Genomic DNA, 15,000 nt, shown 5'->3' on the forward strand with positions numbered 1-15,000 from the left:
CATAAAAGCAATGAAAATTCAAGTTTACTTCTTAATTGCATACGAATACTTGTTGTTTGGCATAAAAACAATGAAAATTCAAGTTTACCTCTTAATTGCATACGAATACTTGTTGTTTGGCATAAAAGCAATGAAAATTCAAGTTTACCTCTTAATTGCATACGAATACTTGTTGTTTGGAGTAAAAGCAATGAAAATTCAAGTTTACCTCTTAATTGCGTACGAATACTTGTTGTTTGGAGTAAAAGCAGTGAAAATTCAAGTTTACCTCTTAATTGTATATGAATAATTGTTGTTTGAAGTAAAAGCAATGAAAATTCAAGTTTATCTCTTAATTGCGTACGAATACTTGTTTGACGTAAAAGTGATGAAAATTCAAGTTTAACTCTTAATTGCGTATGAATCCTTGTTGTTTGGCATAAAAGCAATGAAAATTCTAATACACCTCTACATTGTGTATGAATCTCTTGCTGTTGTTTAGCGTGAAAGAAAATGCAATGAAAATTCCAGTTTACCTCTTCGTTGCACATGAATCCTTGCTGTTTAACGTAAAAGACAATATGCAAATACAAGTTTACCTCTGAATTACGTGCAAATCTTTTGCTGTAGATTGGCATAAAGCTACAAATATTTAAGTTTACCTCTAAATTACGTAATAATTTCTTGTTATAGTTTAACGTAAAAAAAAAAAACATACAAATTCGAGTTCACTTCTACATTACATTTGAACCTTTCGTTGTTGTTAAGCATGAAAACTTTGAAAACTTACCGCTATGCATCTACATAACGTATAAATTCCTTGACGTAGTTTAGTGTAAAGGAAGCTAAACAAATTTACCACTGTGACTCTTTTTCATCACCTTTTTACTGCAGTTTAGCGTAAAACATCCAAATTCAATAGCACATTTCTATTACGTGCAAATTTCTTGCTGTAGTTTAGCGTAATGGTAACTAAGGATATTTACCTTATATCTAAACGTAAACTTAAATAAAGCTTAATAACAAAACAAACTCAATACAGCAAATTTACCAGAGCACCTTTCTATTTCAACTCAACGTAAACCCACAAAATAAAGCTTGGTAACTAAACACAAAGGCAAAAGTGTCAGTGTAAGAAAAACAACAAAAAGACAAAATACTAACGTTTGGTTCTGCGCTCTGGTGTGACGTAAAAGGGAAGAAAAGAAGGATAAAACACCAGGAATTAATTAACATTACTACGTCTATATTTTGTGTTGGAAGGAAAAGTATACATTTTTTTAGTCTATCTTTGCTTTTTATTTATTTATTTATTTTTATTTTTTCTTATTTTATTTATTTATTTTTCTATCTATTTCGTTTTTCTATTTTTTTTATTTTTCTTATTTATTTATTTTTTTTATCTCGTTTTTCTATTTTTTTCTTAATTTCTTAGCTTTTTTACTGATTTATTTAGTTTTTATTGTTTTTTTTTTGTCTATCTTTCGTTTTTCTCCTTTAATTAATCAATTAATTTATTCATTTATCTAGTTAATGATTTTGCTTTCCGTCTTCAAATGCATAAAAAAAAAAAAAAAAAATTGGTTCATTTCATTTTACTCTATTATCTGTTCTTTTATTCATTTACGTATTTATGTTTACTTATTTACCTCCTTACTGATTTCATTTACTTTTTTCCTCTTCAAATAATAACTAATCATTTATTCATCTTTTCCTTCCTTTCTTTTCATTCTCTATCTTTACTTTCCTTCTTCATAGTAAAAAAAAAAAAAGGTATATCATTCTTTTCTTTCGTATCTTTAAGCAACTTCAAAAATAGTAGACAAAATATATATAAAATTAATAAAAAAAAATGAGAAAAAATATAGCAAAACACATAATAATAATAATAATAATAATAATAATAATAATAATAATAATAATAATAATAATGACATCAAATAAAAAACATAAATAAATAAAACTAAAAATACGTAAAAAAATACATAAATAAAAATAATTACAATCCATAACTTTTCCAAAACACACAAAATAAATCAACTTTTTCACACACACACACACACACACACACACACACACACACACACACACACACACAACGTACAGATAAGTGGTGAAACATACTTAAAAAATAGACACACCAATGCATACTAGCGAAAGCCGAACCACTACGAGAGAGAGAGAGAGAGAGAGAGAGAGAGAGAGAGAGAGAGAGAGAGAGAGAGAGAGAGAGAGAGAGAGAGAGAGAGAGAGAGGATGGCTTAAACTTAACCTAGCCTATTCAATTAGTTCAGTAGTATTAATCTCAAGCACCAGCTTAGTAGTAGTAGTAGTAGTAGTAGTAGTCTGGCCACCTAAGCTTAACTAGCAGTCCCCTCTCAAGCTTAGATCCGTCACCATACTTAAAGCTTTTCAATGTGCGCGTTTGTAAAAGCTTGGTTAACCCTTCTATATATTAAATGCGTAAGGAAGGAAATATCATGGCTTCCTTTTCTTTTTCCTTCTTTTTATATATATTTTCTTTCTTCTTTCACACGAGTTTTCTTTTTCTTTATTTTTATATCATAGTTCTTCTCTTTCCTTTCTTTTATACCCCTTTTCTTTTATTTCTCTCATTTTCACTTGAAGCGTTAGGAGCCAGGCTGTCTTCAAAGGCTTCACACGATTGCTCAGTTCTCAGAGGTGTTTTTTCTTGTTTACGATGCAGTGTAGCTTGTTAAACTATCACTAGCATATTGAAAACGTCTTTTGAATACCCCAATAACTTCCACTACTGCCTGTTAAACTATAGAACCATGAAAACACCCTTGAAAACCACAATAACTTCCACTACAACCTATTAAACTACAGAATCTTGAAAACACCCTTGAAAACCTCAATAACTTCAACTAAAATTACAAAAATACCCTTGAAAACCTTAATAACTTACGGTGTTACGTGTCAACCGTACAAGCCAAGCATTTACAAACACACACATCACCTGACGCAACAGAGGCTTGGAAGAGACCGAAGGTGGGAGGTTTCGACACTTACGGGCCATCCACTGACACACTCACACACCAATGACGTATCAGTGCCGTGTCTGCTCAGTGCTTTAGTGTCAGTGAAAAAAATAAATAAATAAATAAATAAATGAAAAAAAGAATAAATAAATGAAAAAAATAATAAAAATAAATGAATAAATAAATAAAAATATCGTTAATTTGAATTCGGCAGGCGTGTTCACACATATTCGGCGCAGGACCATGTTTTGAATATCCGCGTGGGTTCCATCTCGGCCCCGTGAAATTTAACATAGTCGTTATTTTTCACTGTTTCACGGATTTATTCTCTCTCTTTCTCTATGGATGATGAATAAACTATCTCTTTTCTTCCACGCTTCAATTCAAACTGAAAACTTTGGACACTGACTCATTACGGGTGTGTGTCAATAGACGTCACTGCAGCGTCACAAATTTCACTGACAATGAGCTGACACGGCATTGATACGTCACTGATATGCGAATGGGGTTCCATCCTTCTCTTTTGGCAACCTCTCTGCCTGACCTAGGGGACTGGCACCTCATCTCACTTACATACTTAAGTTTTCCTAGACCAGAGCTGAAGATTTAAGTAACAAGGGGACATGACATGGGTGACGTAAGCAAAGTTTTCAGGGTCAGTTATCAGGGTAGGGCAAGAATGGGTTCAAGCTTAAAAAAAACTTGGATTTAAAAAGATAGGATTGCTTCTTAAATAGAGGTGGATGAATGGAAGTCTCAGTAATCAGGTTGCTAGTGTTGAGTCAGAATAGGCTTCCTGCACCAACCCTTGTCTTCTTGCGTCTTCAGTAAATTTTAAATATTACGCCAATGAGGAAGAACAGATGATTGAAGAAAAGAGAGAGGAAAAAATAGCTAATGACAAAGAAAACGGATGCTTGGAAGAGGGAATGAAAGGGAAACTGCACTAAGAGCAAAATCTTTTGTAGTTTCTCTTCGTTGCCCTAGATTGGAATCCTATATTAAAAATAGGTAAATAAATCAAAGAAAACGGATGCTTGAGCGAGGGAATGGACGGGGGAACTGCACTAATAGCGAAATATTTTTAATTCCTTTTAGTTGCCCTTTAAATCAACTAATAAAAACAAAGAAAACGGATGCTCGAGCGAGGGATGGAAGGGGGAACTGCACTACTAGCGAAAGAAAGTCAAAACAGAGGACTGACTGATTTTAAAAGTGGTGGGAGGAGGGCAGTCGTCAGAGCCGTGCGTCACCACCACGCCAGCCACGCCACACACCACCACACATCACACACCACACCCACAGCCTCACCACTTACTCTGGCAAGCACGAGACCCTGGTGGTGGGGCGCACAAACAAAGAGTTCTCGATGTTAGCACTGTTACGGTGACAATATATTATTATCTCAGCAACACACCCTGTCCTTCCCTCTGCCTGCCACACACTGAGCCACCAACGCTTACGGGGGAGTAGGGATCAGGGGTGAAGGGGGCAGGGAATCGTAGGGAGAGGAAGAATGCAAGTACTATAAAAATATATACGAAATTTTTGTTTACGTATGATCTAGGAGGAAGAGCAAGGAGAGAACAAGGAGAAAGATATTTTGGGATTTGAGGAAAAGGAAAAAGCAAAAAAGAAAGGAATATAACTCTCTCTCTTTCTTTCTTTCTCTCTCTCTCTACATAAATCGCACCAATTTATAAATTTACCAAACCCAGCAATTACGTATAATTTATTTCCTGCATTTGTAAACAGAACAAAAATATTCACACTTTTTTAAACTAGTAACCTATTAATGAAAAGACATAATGACCTTTTTTTTTTTAACATTTTACATATCCTAGCCAAATCTGCTAAGCGTAAGAGCAAGAAAAGGAGAAATACGTAGAAGCAACAATCACTAGCCCAACTCTGCGAAGACGTCATGTATTCTTTAAACATTTTACGTATCCTAACTTTGTCATCCATAAGAGCAAGAAAAGGAGAAATACTTATAAGCAACAGTCACTAACCCAGACCCTGCAAAGACGTAATGTATTCTTTTGACATTTTATTTATCCGAACCAAGTCTGCCATTCGTAAGAGAGCAACGAAAGGAGATATATGAATAAGCAACAATTACTAACTTAACTCTGCAAAGACGTAATGTATTCTTTGAACATTTTACGTATCTGAACCAAGTCTGCCATGCGTAAGACAGCAAGAAAAGGAAAAATATGTAACTTTCAAACAACGAGGGTGAAGCTTACAAAATCTACGTCATTTGTCTCTGCCAAAGTAAACTATTTTTCGCTACGTAATGCTGCATTTAATTGGTTGTATTTGTTATCGCTACTGTTACGTCTTTTCTATGTCAGCAGGTAGTTATGTGTAGCAGTTCTGTTAGGTTAGGTTACGTTAAGAAAGGTTGGGTATGCTAAGAAAAGTTAGGTTAGGTTAGGTTAAGTTAGATTAGGTAAGGTAAGGTAAGGTTAGGTTGTTAGGTTAGGTTAGGTAAGGTCATGTTGTTAGGTTAGGTTGTTAGGTTAGTAAGTTAGTTAGTAAGGTAAGGTTAATTATACTAGTTCTGATAAGGAAAAGTTACACTAAAATATAATAATAATCTAAAAAAAATAATAACCACATAAATTACGTAGATAAACAAATAAATTACTGATGTCAAATGGATGGAGAAAGAGCGACGTAATCTTACAAGCACACTGAGAAATTGACATCAAATGGAGAGCGAGAGAGAAAGTGACATAAATCTTTCTAACACAGCAAAATTAACATCGACTGGAGAAAGAGAGAGAGACACCAAAAAAGTGACATAATCTTACAAGCACACCAATTAACTTCAAACAGAGAGAAAGAGAGACAACGACGTAATCTAACAAGCACACAAATTTACGTCGCGTGGCACAGGTGACGGCAGGGAGGGAGGAACACAAGTGGGTGGCTAAGAGAACATCAATACACATCCCTCAACACTGCTGGCAACACTGTCAATGCTCAGTGACTCAGCAAGGCTACCACTGACACACCACCCTTCTATCTACACTGGGTCAATGAGGGAAGGGTTTGTTTACGTTTACAGAGTGCATTGAGGTTTTAAGATTGTTATTATTTGTGGTTATCAGCTAGTTTTTATTATTATTGTTATTTTTTTTTATTTCTGGGTATGAAAAAATTGTTGTTATTTTGTTATTGTTGTTATTGAAAGGGGTTTGTTTGTTTACGGAGCACAGAAGGGGTTACGCTTATTTACATTAGGGATATTGAAAGGTTTATTTATTTTTTACTTTCTGGGTATAAAAAAATTGTTATGTTATTTTGGGTTATTGAAGGGTTTGTTTATGCTTATAGAAGGGCTTATGCTTGTTTACTTTGGGGATATTGAAAGGTTATAGGATATAGAAAATGGACTTAATTGTTTACGCTGGGAATACAAAAACTGTTAAGTACGTACTTTTTTTATATTTTGCAGTATAAAAGAGGGGATTAATTTTTACTCTGGCAATATTTAAAAAGTTATTACGGTTACTTTTATTTACTTTCGAGTATAATAAAACAGACTTAATTTTGGTTTATATTGGGTATATTAAAAATTGAGGGTTTTCCTTTACTTTGGGTATAAAAAAAGATAGTTATTATCCTACTTTTGATCACTGAAGGATTTGTTTACGTTATAATAAGCAGATGGACGTAATTTAAACACTGGAAACATTATAAAAAAAAAAGTTCTATAGTTTTCTTTACTTTCTGTGTATAAAATAAAGGGAATTTCTAATATTTTATCACGGAGAGAGTTTGTTTACATTACAGTAGAGAACGTAAATTTATGCACTGAGTATTAAATAAAGATCTATAGTTTTCTTTACTTTCTGGGTATAAAATAAAGGGAATCACTAATATTTTATCACTGAAAGGTTTGTTTACATTACAGTAGAGAACGTAAATTTATGCATGCGAGTATTAAATAAAATTCTATAGGGTTTTCTGTAATTTCTGGCTATATAAAAAAGGGAATCATTAATCTTTTATAATTAAGAGGATTTGTTTATGTTTACGCTATACACTAAAGGGGTTTGTTTATGTTATGGTAGAGAAGAACATAAATTTATGCACTGTGAGTATTAAATAAAATTCTATACGGTTTTCTGTAATTTCTGGCTATAAAAAAAAAGATAATCATTAACCTTTCATAATTGAGAGGGTTTGTTTATGTTTACGCTATACAGATGGACGTAAATTTATACACTGGGGATATTTAAAATTGTTATAGTTTCTGTTTACTTTACGGATACAAAAAGGGATTGCTTTCTATCAGTGATGGGTTTGTTTACGTAACTTTCTATAATGGGAATATAAAAAAAAATGGTTCTGTTTGACTTATGACACAGAAAACAAGCTGCAGATCTCCCTTACAGCAGTGAAAAAAAAAGACCTAATTTATTTCTTTTCACTACCAAGATATTTATAAAATGAAGCCTATTAAATTTTTACACTAGGGATGCAAACCAAATTAAGGGTTTTTATATTATTAAGGGCTTCAGAATTTGCATTTTAGGGGGAGCACACATATTGAAAAAGAGATCTATTTATTTATACACTAGCAATAAAAAAAATAAATAAATAAATGTTAAATATTAGTAAGGACTCATTTTTTGGGGGCGTACTTTTTTATCGTATCAATTTATTTTCTGGGGCGTAAAACAACCCTAGATCTCATATTTTGGAAGCGTAACAGAATTCTACATCTTGTATATATTTGGGGGCGTAAAACCTACATCTTATATTTGGGGGCGTAAAACAAACCCACATCATATTTGGGGGCGTAAAGCAAACCTATGTCTTATATTTCAAGGCGTAAAAAAAACCTGAATCTCATATTTAGGGGACGTGAAACAAACATACATGTCATATTTAGGACGTAAATCAAACCTGCAACTTATATATATTTTGAGACGTAAAACAAACCTGCAACTTATATTTTGGGACGTAAATCAAATCTGCAACTTATATTTTGGGACGTAAATCAAATCTGCAACTTATATTTTGGAACGTAAGACAAACCTGCAACTTATATTTTGGAACGTAAGACAAACCTGCAACTTATATATATTTTGGGGCATAAAACTAACCTACATTTCATATTTAGGGACGTAAAAGACAATTATTTCCTTCTTAATATTGGAATGTGTTTTGGAATGTAAGAAAAAGGATTATAGATAATTTTTTTCTCTGGGGAAGTAGAAAAAAAGATTATACATGTTATTTGTAGTTCCTGGGGATAAAGAGATGTAGAATTCTTGATTTTTTGTGATAATAGTGTGTTTCTCAATTGACTAGATATAAAAATAACAATAACAATAACTTCATCACTTCTGGGATTAAAATATCAGTCAATAAAATAAAGAGAAAATATACCATAATACGTAAAAAAAATCATCTACTTTGAATATAAATAAACCAAATACGTAAAAAAACACAATATTACTTAGTCTGACTTTAAGCAAAACAATTAAAAAAAAACACTTCTGTAAAACACCACCTATTTTGATTTTAATAAACAAGATGAAAAAAAAAAAAAAAAAAAAAAAAAAAAAAAAAAAAAAATATTACGTAAAAACCACCTATATTGACTTACAAAAAAAAAAGTAAATAAATAAACAAAAACAAAATAAAAAAAATATGAAAAAACACCACCTATTTTGACGTCAAATAAACAAAACACACCAAAAAACCGTAACATGTAGAACACCACCTATTTTCACATCAAAGACACAAAACACACCAAAAAAAAAACCACCAAATTACGTAAAACCATCACCTGCCTTGAGTCTTTTCAGGCGTAAGACAAATGAAGCTCACTTTTATGTACATTTTCAAGAGTGGTGAGGAAAAGATAACTATGACAAAATCCTCACTACTTAATATTAACATTGGGAGAGTGAGAAGAGAGAGAAAATGACTCAAGATTGACTGAGAAAGCTTGAGTCATTAAAACCTGCAATAATTTCATGTTATAAAAGAAATAGGAATAACTCTACACACACACACACACACACACACACACACACACACACACACACACACACACACGTACAAATATATATCAGCCAGCCAGCCAGCCAGCCAGCCAGCCAGCCAGAGAGAGAGAGAGAGAGAGAGAGAGAGAGAGAGAGAGAGAGAGAGAGAGAGAGAGAGAGAGAGAGAGAGAGAGAGAGAGAGAGAGAGAGAGAGAGAGAGAGAGAGAGAGAGAGAGAGAGATGTAATATATGGAAAAAAACACAATAAAAAAAATAATAATAATAATAAAAATAAATAACAGAAAACTTGAAATTAATACAGTAAAAAAAATAATAATAATAATAATAATAATAATAATAATAATAATAATAATAATAATAATAATAATAAAATTTCACACTTACACAAACATTCGCTAAATACTTCATAATTATTTCTATCTATCTTCCTTCCTTCCTTTATTTCTTCCATTCTCTCTTCCTTTCATTCATTTTCCTATCCTATCTTCCTTCCTTCCTACTTCCTTTCATTCATTTCTTCCTCCCTATTTTCTTTCTCTCCTTTCTTCCTATTTTCTTTCTCTCCTTTCTTCCTATTTTCTTTCTTTTTCTCCTTCCTACTTTCCTTCCTTCATTCCTATATTTCTTTCTCTGTAAATCAAGGAGATACAGAAGCAGACAAGATAAATAGAGAAATAAGAACTTCTAACACACACACACACACACACACACACACACACACACACACACACACACACACACTACTGATAAAAATATATACAAATTTGAAGAACACAAAGAACGAGAGAGACAGACAAACAGACAGACAGACAGCATTCTAAACACACACACACACACACACACACACACACACACACACACACACACACACACACACACACACACACAGACAAACGAATGCATAACCAAACATAGAGACAAGGTAAAAAATAAATAAATAAAACATAAGACAAAAAAACAAACATAGAGGCTAAAAATAAATAAATAAATAAAGACGAAAAAAAAAACACAGAAACACACATACTGACAAACACAAACACTAAATAAATAAATAAATAGACAAAAACAATAATAAAAAGTCAAACACACATACATACACACCAACAAAACAAACGAACAAACAAACAAACAAAAGAAAAGAAAACGAAAAAGAAAGAAAAAAAAAAAACAATCGTACCAAAACAACAACAACAAAAAAAAAAACACCCCCTCAACACACACACGCACACATACACACTCACTTGGCAAATCCGATGAAGTCCTCGTGGTTGGTGTTCATGTAAGCCAGTTCACAGTCGTTCAGCAGTAGAATATTCTCCTTAACGATCTGCTCCCTCTCCCGGATGTGGTTTGTTATGATTCGCTCTGTTTCCTCCTGAAGGCGAGGGTAGCGCGACATCTGCCCAGAGAAGGAGAGGTTAGGTTAGGTTTGTTTGTTTGTTTGTTTGTTTTTTGGTTTGGTTTGTTTGTTTGTGTGTTTTAGTGTTCTTCTGTGTTTGGTTAGGTTAGGTTGGGTTGAGTGAGGTTAAGTTAGGCTTGGTTTTGTTTAGTTAGACTAGGTTAAGTTAGGCTACACACACACACACACACACACACACACACACACACACACACACACACACACACACACACACACACACACACACACCTTACAAAATTCAACATTCCCACACACTCACACACACACACAGCTACCTACCCCAGCCATACCCACCCAACACCCGCACAGACCCTTACCTTCTGTGTACAAGCCCTGACGACGTTGGTGAGCTCCTGCACCACAAGATCGACACACTTCAACGACGGTTCCTTGAGACGTCCAATCTGCCCCTTCACTATCGCGTCGAAGGCCATGTCGGGCGTAAACAGACCCACTCGGATGCCGTGGATGTTTCGAATGGCAAAGGCGATCTCCCTACGCAGCTCCTTCTCGTCGAATTCCATGCGCACAATTTCGTAAGGGAAGCGTTCGTGAAAGAGCCTGTTAATCTTGGCACCTCCAGACAGTTCGTTTGTGTTGATAAGAGCAGAGCCAGAGCCTTCAATAGATCGCTCTATGTCATTCTGAAGTTGTTGGATCATCCTGTGTGAGAGAGAAGGGGGTGAGGGAAGGAAGTGAAGAGGTTATAGAAGGTTAAAGGGATGTGCTGAGAGAGGAGTAACGAAGAGGTTTTAGTTGAAGATGTGATGGGTTTCAAGGGTGTTTTTACAGTTCTAGTGGCAGATTGACTACATTTCTGCGTTACTGATAGGGGAAACTATCTTCAGAATTTGGTTAATTGTCACTGTGGCCTTTGGAAATAGATGTGATGAAGTGATGCAAGCTTTCAAGGATGTTTTTATGGTTCTAGTGGCAGATTGACTACATTTCTGCATTACTGATAGGGGAAACTGTCTTCAGAATTTGTTTAATTGTCTCTGTGGCCTTTGGAAATAGATGTGGTGAAGTGATGCAGGTTTTTAATGGCATTTTTATGGTTCTAGTGGCAGACTGACTAGATTTCTGCATTATTGATAGAGAAACTGTCTTGAAAACTTGTCTAGTCATCTCTGTGGTCTTGGAAAAATAATTATGGCAAGAGTAAGGCGTTTCTCACACACACACGTACACACCCACAAACACCCACAATCACCAACCGTTCTTCCTTACCCCCCCAACACACACACACACACACACACACACACATACACACAAATATACCCACAAACGCCCACAGTCAGCACCCATTCTTCCTTACCCAACACACACACACACACACACACACACACACCCATACACGCAGACACTCACTGCAACATAGCCTTAGTTTTGATCGAAGGGTCATCTGGTCTGATGTGCTTGTATTGGTCCACTTCCTTCTCCATAGCAAGCAACTGTTTCTGCAATTTGTCTCTTAGGCTCGGCAAAGTCTCCCGGATGTGGTTCGTCAGTTGCTGGTTCAAGACTCGCTGTAGGTAAGGGGTCCCCATGCGGTCTGCCACGTGACGGTACGCAGGGTGAGACAGGAAAAAATTTACGTTCTGCTGCGATGGCCTGCTTGATGTCCTTCTTGCCGTCGATGTCCTGGGGGTTACGTTAAGTTAGGGTTAGTGAGTGGTGTAAGTTTGGTTAGATAAGTGGTTGAGTGGGTAGCGGAAGTGTTTGGCTTGGTTAAGTTAGGTTAGGTTTGAACGAGAGAATCATCTGTTAGGTTAGTAGAGATTAGATTGAGTTAGGTTCGGATGGGATCATTTAGCTTAGGTTAGGAGTGAAATGCAGTGGAGGAGAGACTGCATTATAAGTGGTAGGTGGGCTGGTGGAAGACTGTATTACTATTGCTAGGTGGATTAGGTGGAGGGAAGATTAGATTACAAGAATGAGGAGGAAAATTTTACATAGATCTCTTTTCCTGGGTACAATAGATTCAGTTCCTCCCACATCTACACTATAGACTTGAATATTCCTTTTGTATGTAGTCAGGATTAATAACCAATGATAAACTGTATGAATTACCATTAAGCTCTTGCAGTACAAACAGATTTACGAACAAAACGGTGGAATTTACTAGATTTATGAAGAAAACGGTGAAATTTAACAGATTTTACGAAAGAAATGGTCAAATTCAACAGATTCATGAACAAAACGGCCGAAATTTAACAGATTTACGAACAGAACGGTGAAATTAAACAGATTTTATGAACAAAAACTGAAATTTAAGTGGTCTTTCAGTACCTATAACAACAATTACAACTACTACAATCACTACAACTACCAGCACCATCGCCCACCTTCTGTGACCTGTTGACAACACCGACGTATCCTCGACGTAGCGGCAGCAGCTTGTTCTCCAGCACATCACGAGCATCTGTGCCTTCATCCATCAAGTCGAGCTTAGTGATGACACCAATGGTACGTAATCCTGAGGGGGAGAGGCGACGTAAACAGGAGAAAATAGAAGTGTGAAAATACGTATAGGGAAAAATAAGATGGAGAAAAATGAAGAAAGAAACAAATAGATAGAAAAAAATTAAAGAGAAGAAGAATATTGACACACAAACAAAATTAAGACAAAAGAAAAACACCACACCTCTATTTTACTTGAGTCTTTCATTGTACAATTAAAACTGATCTTTCCTCCCATAACACAGCCCCCCACAGCCCCACAAACACCCCTTACGGACACCTCACCACAGCCATAGCCTTACCACAACCACACAACCCTCACAGAACACCCCTGGCCTAACACAGTCTACCACAGAGCCTACTACAGCCCCAAAAACCCTACCGTAACCCTTCCAAATGCCGTTTCTACCCTCCCACAGATCACTACCAGCCCTCACAGCCTATCACAACACCACAATGTCCAACTCAGCCATTCCTAGCCCCACACAGCCCTTCCACAGCCCCACACAGACCTACTGAACCCCTCACAGCCTACCAGAAACCACACACTGACCTAACACACCTCTTTCCAGCCTCCCCCAGCACTTCCCAGCCTCCCACAGCCTTTCCCAGCCTCTCACAGCTCCTCCCAGCATCCCCACAGCCCCTCAGTCCCCCACAGCCTCACCATCAGGGTCCGCTTCCTTGCTAAGCTTAAGGGCGTCCGAATTTGCAAGATCAGAGTTGGCAGGGGGACACGGCCAGGATGAGACAGGGAATCTTTGGTGATGTACGTCATGATCATATTTCGAATCTGCATCTCAATATCTGCTGGTTGGTCACCGATTGGCACCTTCGTCAACCCTGGCAGGTCGATTAGGGTCAGATTGAGCACTGTGGGGAAAGAGAGTGAGGTTAGGTTAGGTTAGGTTAGGTTAGGTTAGGTTGATACTTTGTGGGGTTAAATATATATGGTTAGGTTTGGTTTGGTTAATGAAATGAAAATAAAGAAATATAGATACAGTTGAATTTGGTTAGGTTAGGTTAGGTTAGGTTAAGTTACGTTAGGTTAGGTTTGGTTAAGTTAGATTAAGTTAGGTTAGGTTTGGTTAAGTTAGGTTTGGTTTAAGTTAGGTTTGGTTATGTTAGGTTAGGTTATGTTAGATTAGGTTAGGTTAGGTTAAATTAGGTTAGGTTAGGTTAGGTTAAGTTAGATTATGTTAGGTTAGGTTAAATTAGATCAGGTTAGGATACACCAACACTTAACAAAAACTAATCAAATAAATATGATTATGTTAGGTTAGGTTAGGTTAAATTAGGTTAGGTTAGGTTAGGTTAGGTTAGGTTAAATTAGGTTAAGTTAGGTTAGGTTAGGTTAAATTAGGTTGGGTTAGGTTAGGATGAATTAGGTTAGGTTAGGTTAGGTTAGGTTAAATTAGGTTAGGTTAGGTTAGGTTGAATTAGGTTAGGTTAGGTTAGGTTAGGTTAGGTTAAATATGATTGTTAATTTTTGTTGTTACATTAGGTTAAGATAACAATAAATAAATGAATACATACATAAATATAGTTATGTTTGGTTGTCTATCTATCTATCTATCTATCTATCTATCTATCTATCTCCAGAAAAGTTTGTGAGAGAGAGAGAGAGAGAGAGAGAGAGAGAGAGAGAGAGAGAGAGAGAGAGAGAGAGAGAGAGAGAGAGAGAGAGAGAGAGAGAGAGAGAGAGAGAGAGAGAGAGAGAGAGAATAGCTAGAAATTACTATTCAAGGAGGAGGAGGAGGAGGAGGAGGAGGAGGAGGAGGAAAAAAATGAGGTAGGAAGGAAACAGTTAAAGAGAGAGAGAGAGAGAGAGAGAGAGAGAGAGAGAGAGAGAGAGAGAGAGAGAGAGAGAGAGAGAGAGAGAGAGACCCTCCAGTGTTTCCATTGATTATTGGTCAGTGGCTAAACTCTCTCTCTCTCTCTCTCTCTCTCTCTCTCTCTCTCTCTCTCTCTCTCTCTCTCTCTCTCTCTTTCACATGGAAAAATAAACAAATACATACATAAACAAATAGAGAAAAACAATCTCTCTCTCTCTCTCTCTCTCTCTCTCTCTCAATCAATCAAGATCAAACACACACACACACAC

General features: G+C 35.9%; 1 protein-coding gene across 1 annotated transcript in view; it reads right to left on the reverse strand.

The window, feature by feature from the left end:
* The window catches only part of LOC135095637 (dynamin-like), a 53,712-nt gene that overhangs the window by 30,664 nt on the left and 8,048 nt on the right, over positions 1 to 15,000 (reverse strand). Inside the window, 10 exon segments of the mRNA XM_063996585.1 lie at positions 1,144 to 1,158; positions 4,300 to 4,317; positions 10,255 to 10,412; positions 10,751 to 11,096; positions 11,805 to 12,025; positions 12,027 to 12,077; positions 12,782 to 12,912; positions 13,564 to 13,627; positions 13,629 to 13,649; positions 13,651 to 13,769. Of these exon segments, the coding sequence (XP_063852655.1) occupies positions 1,144 to 1,158; positions 4,300 to 4,317; positions 10,255 to 10,412; positions 10,751 to 11,096; positions 11,805 to 12,025; positions 12,027 to 12,077; positions 12,782 to 12,912; positions 13,564 to 13,627; positions 13,629 to 13,649; positions 13,651 to 13,769 (1,144 nt within the window).

Source organism: Scylla paramamosain, unplaced genomic scaffold, assembly GCF_035594125.1.
Source record: "Scylla paramamosain isolate STU-SP2022 unplaced genomic scaffold, ASM3559412v1 Contig1, whole genome shotgun sequence".
NCBI classification, from domain to species: Eukaryota; Metazoa; Arthropoda; class Malacostraca; order Decapoda; family Portunidae; genus Scylla; species Scylla paramamosain.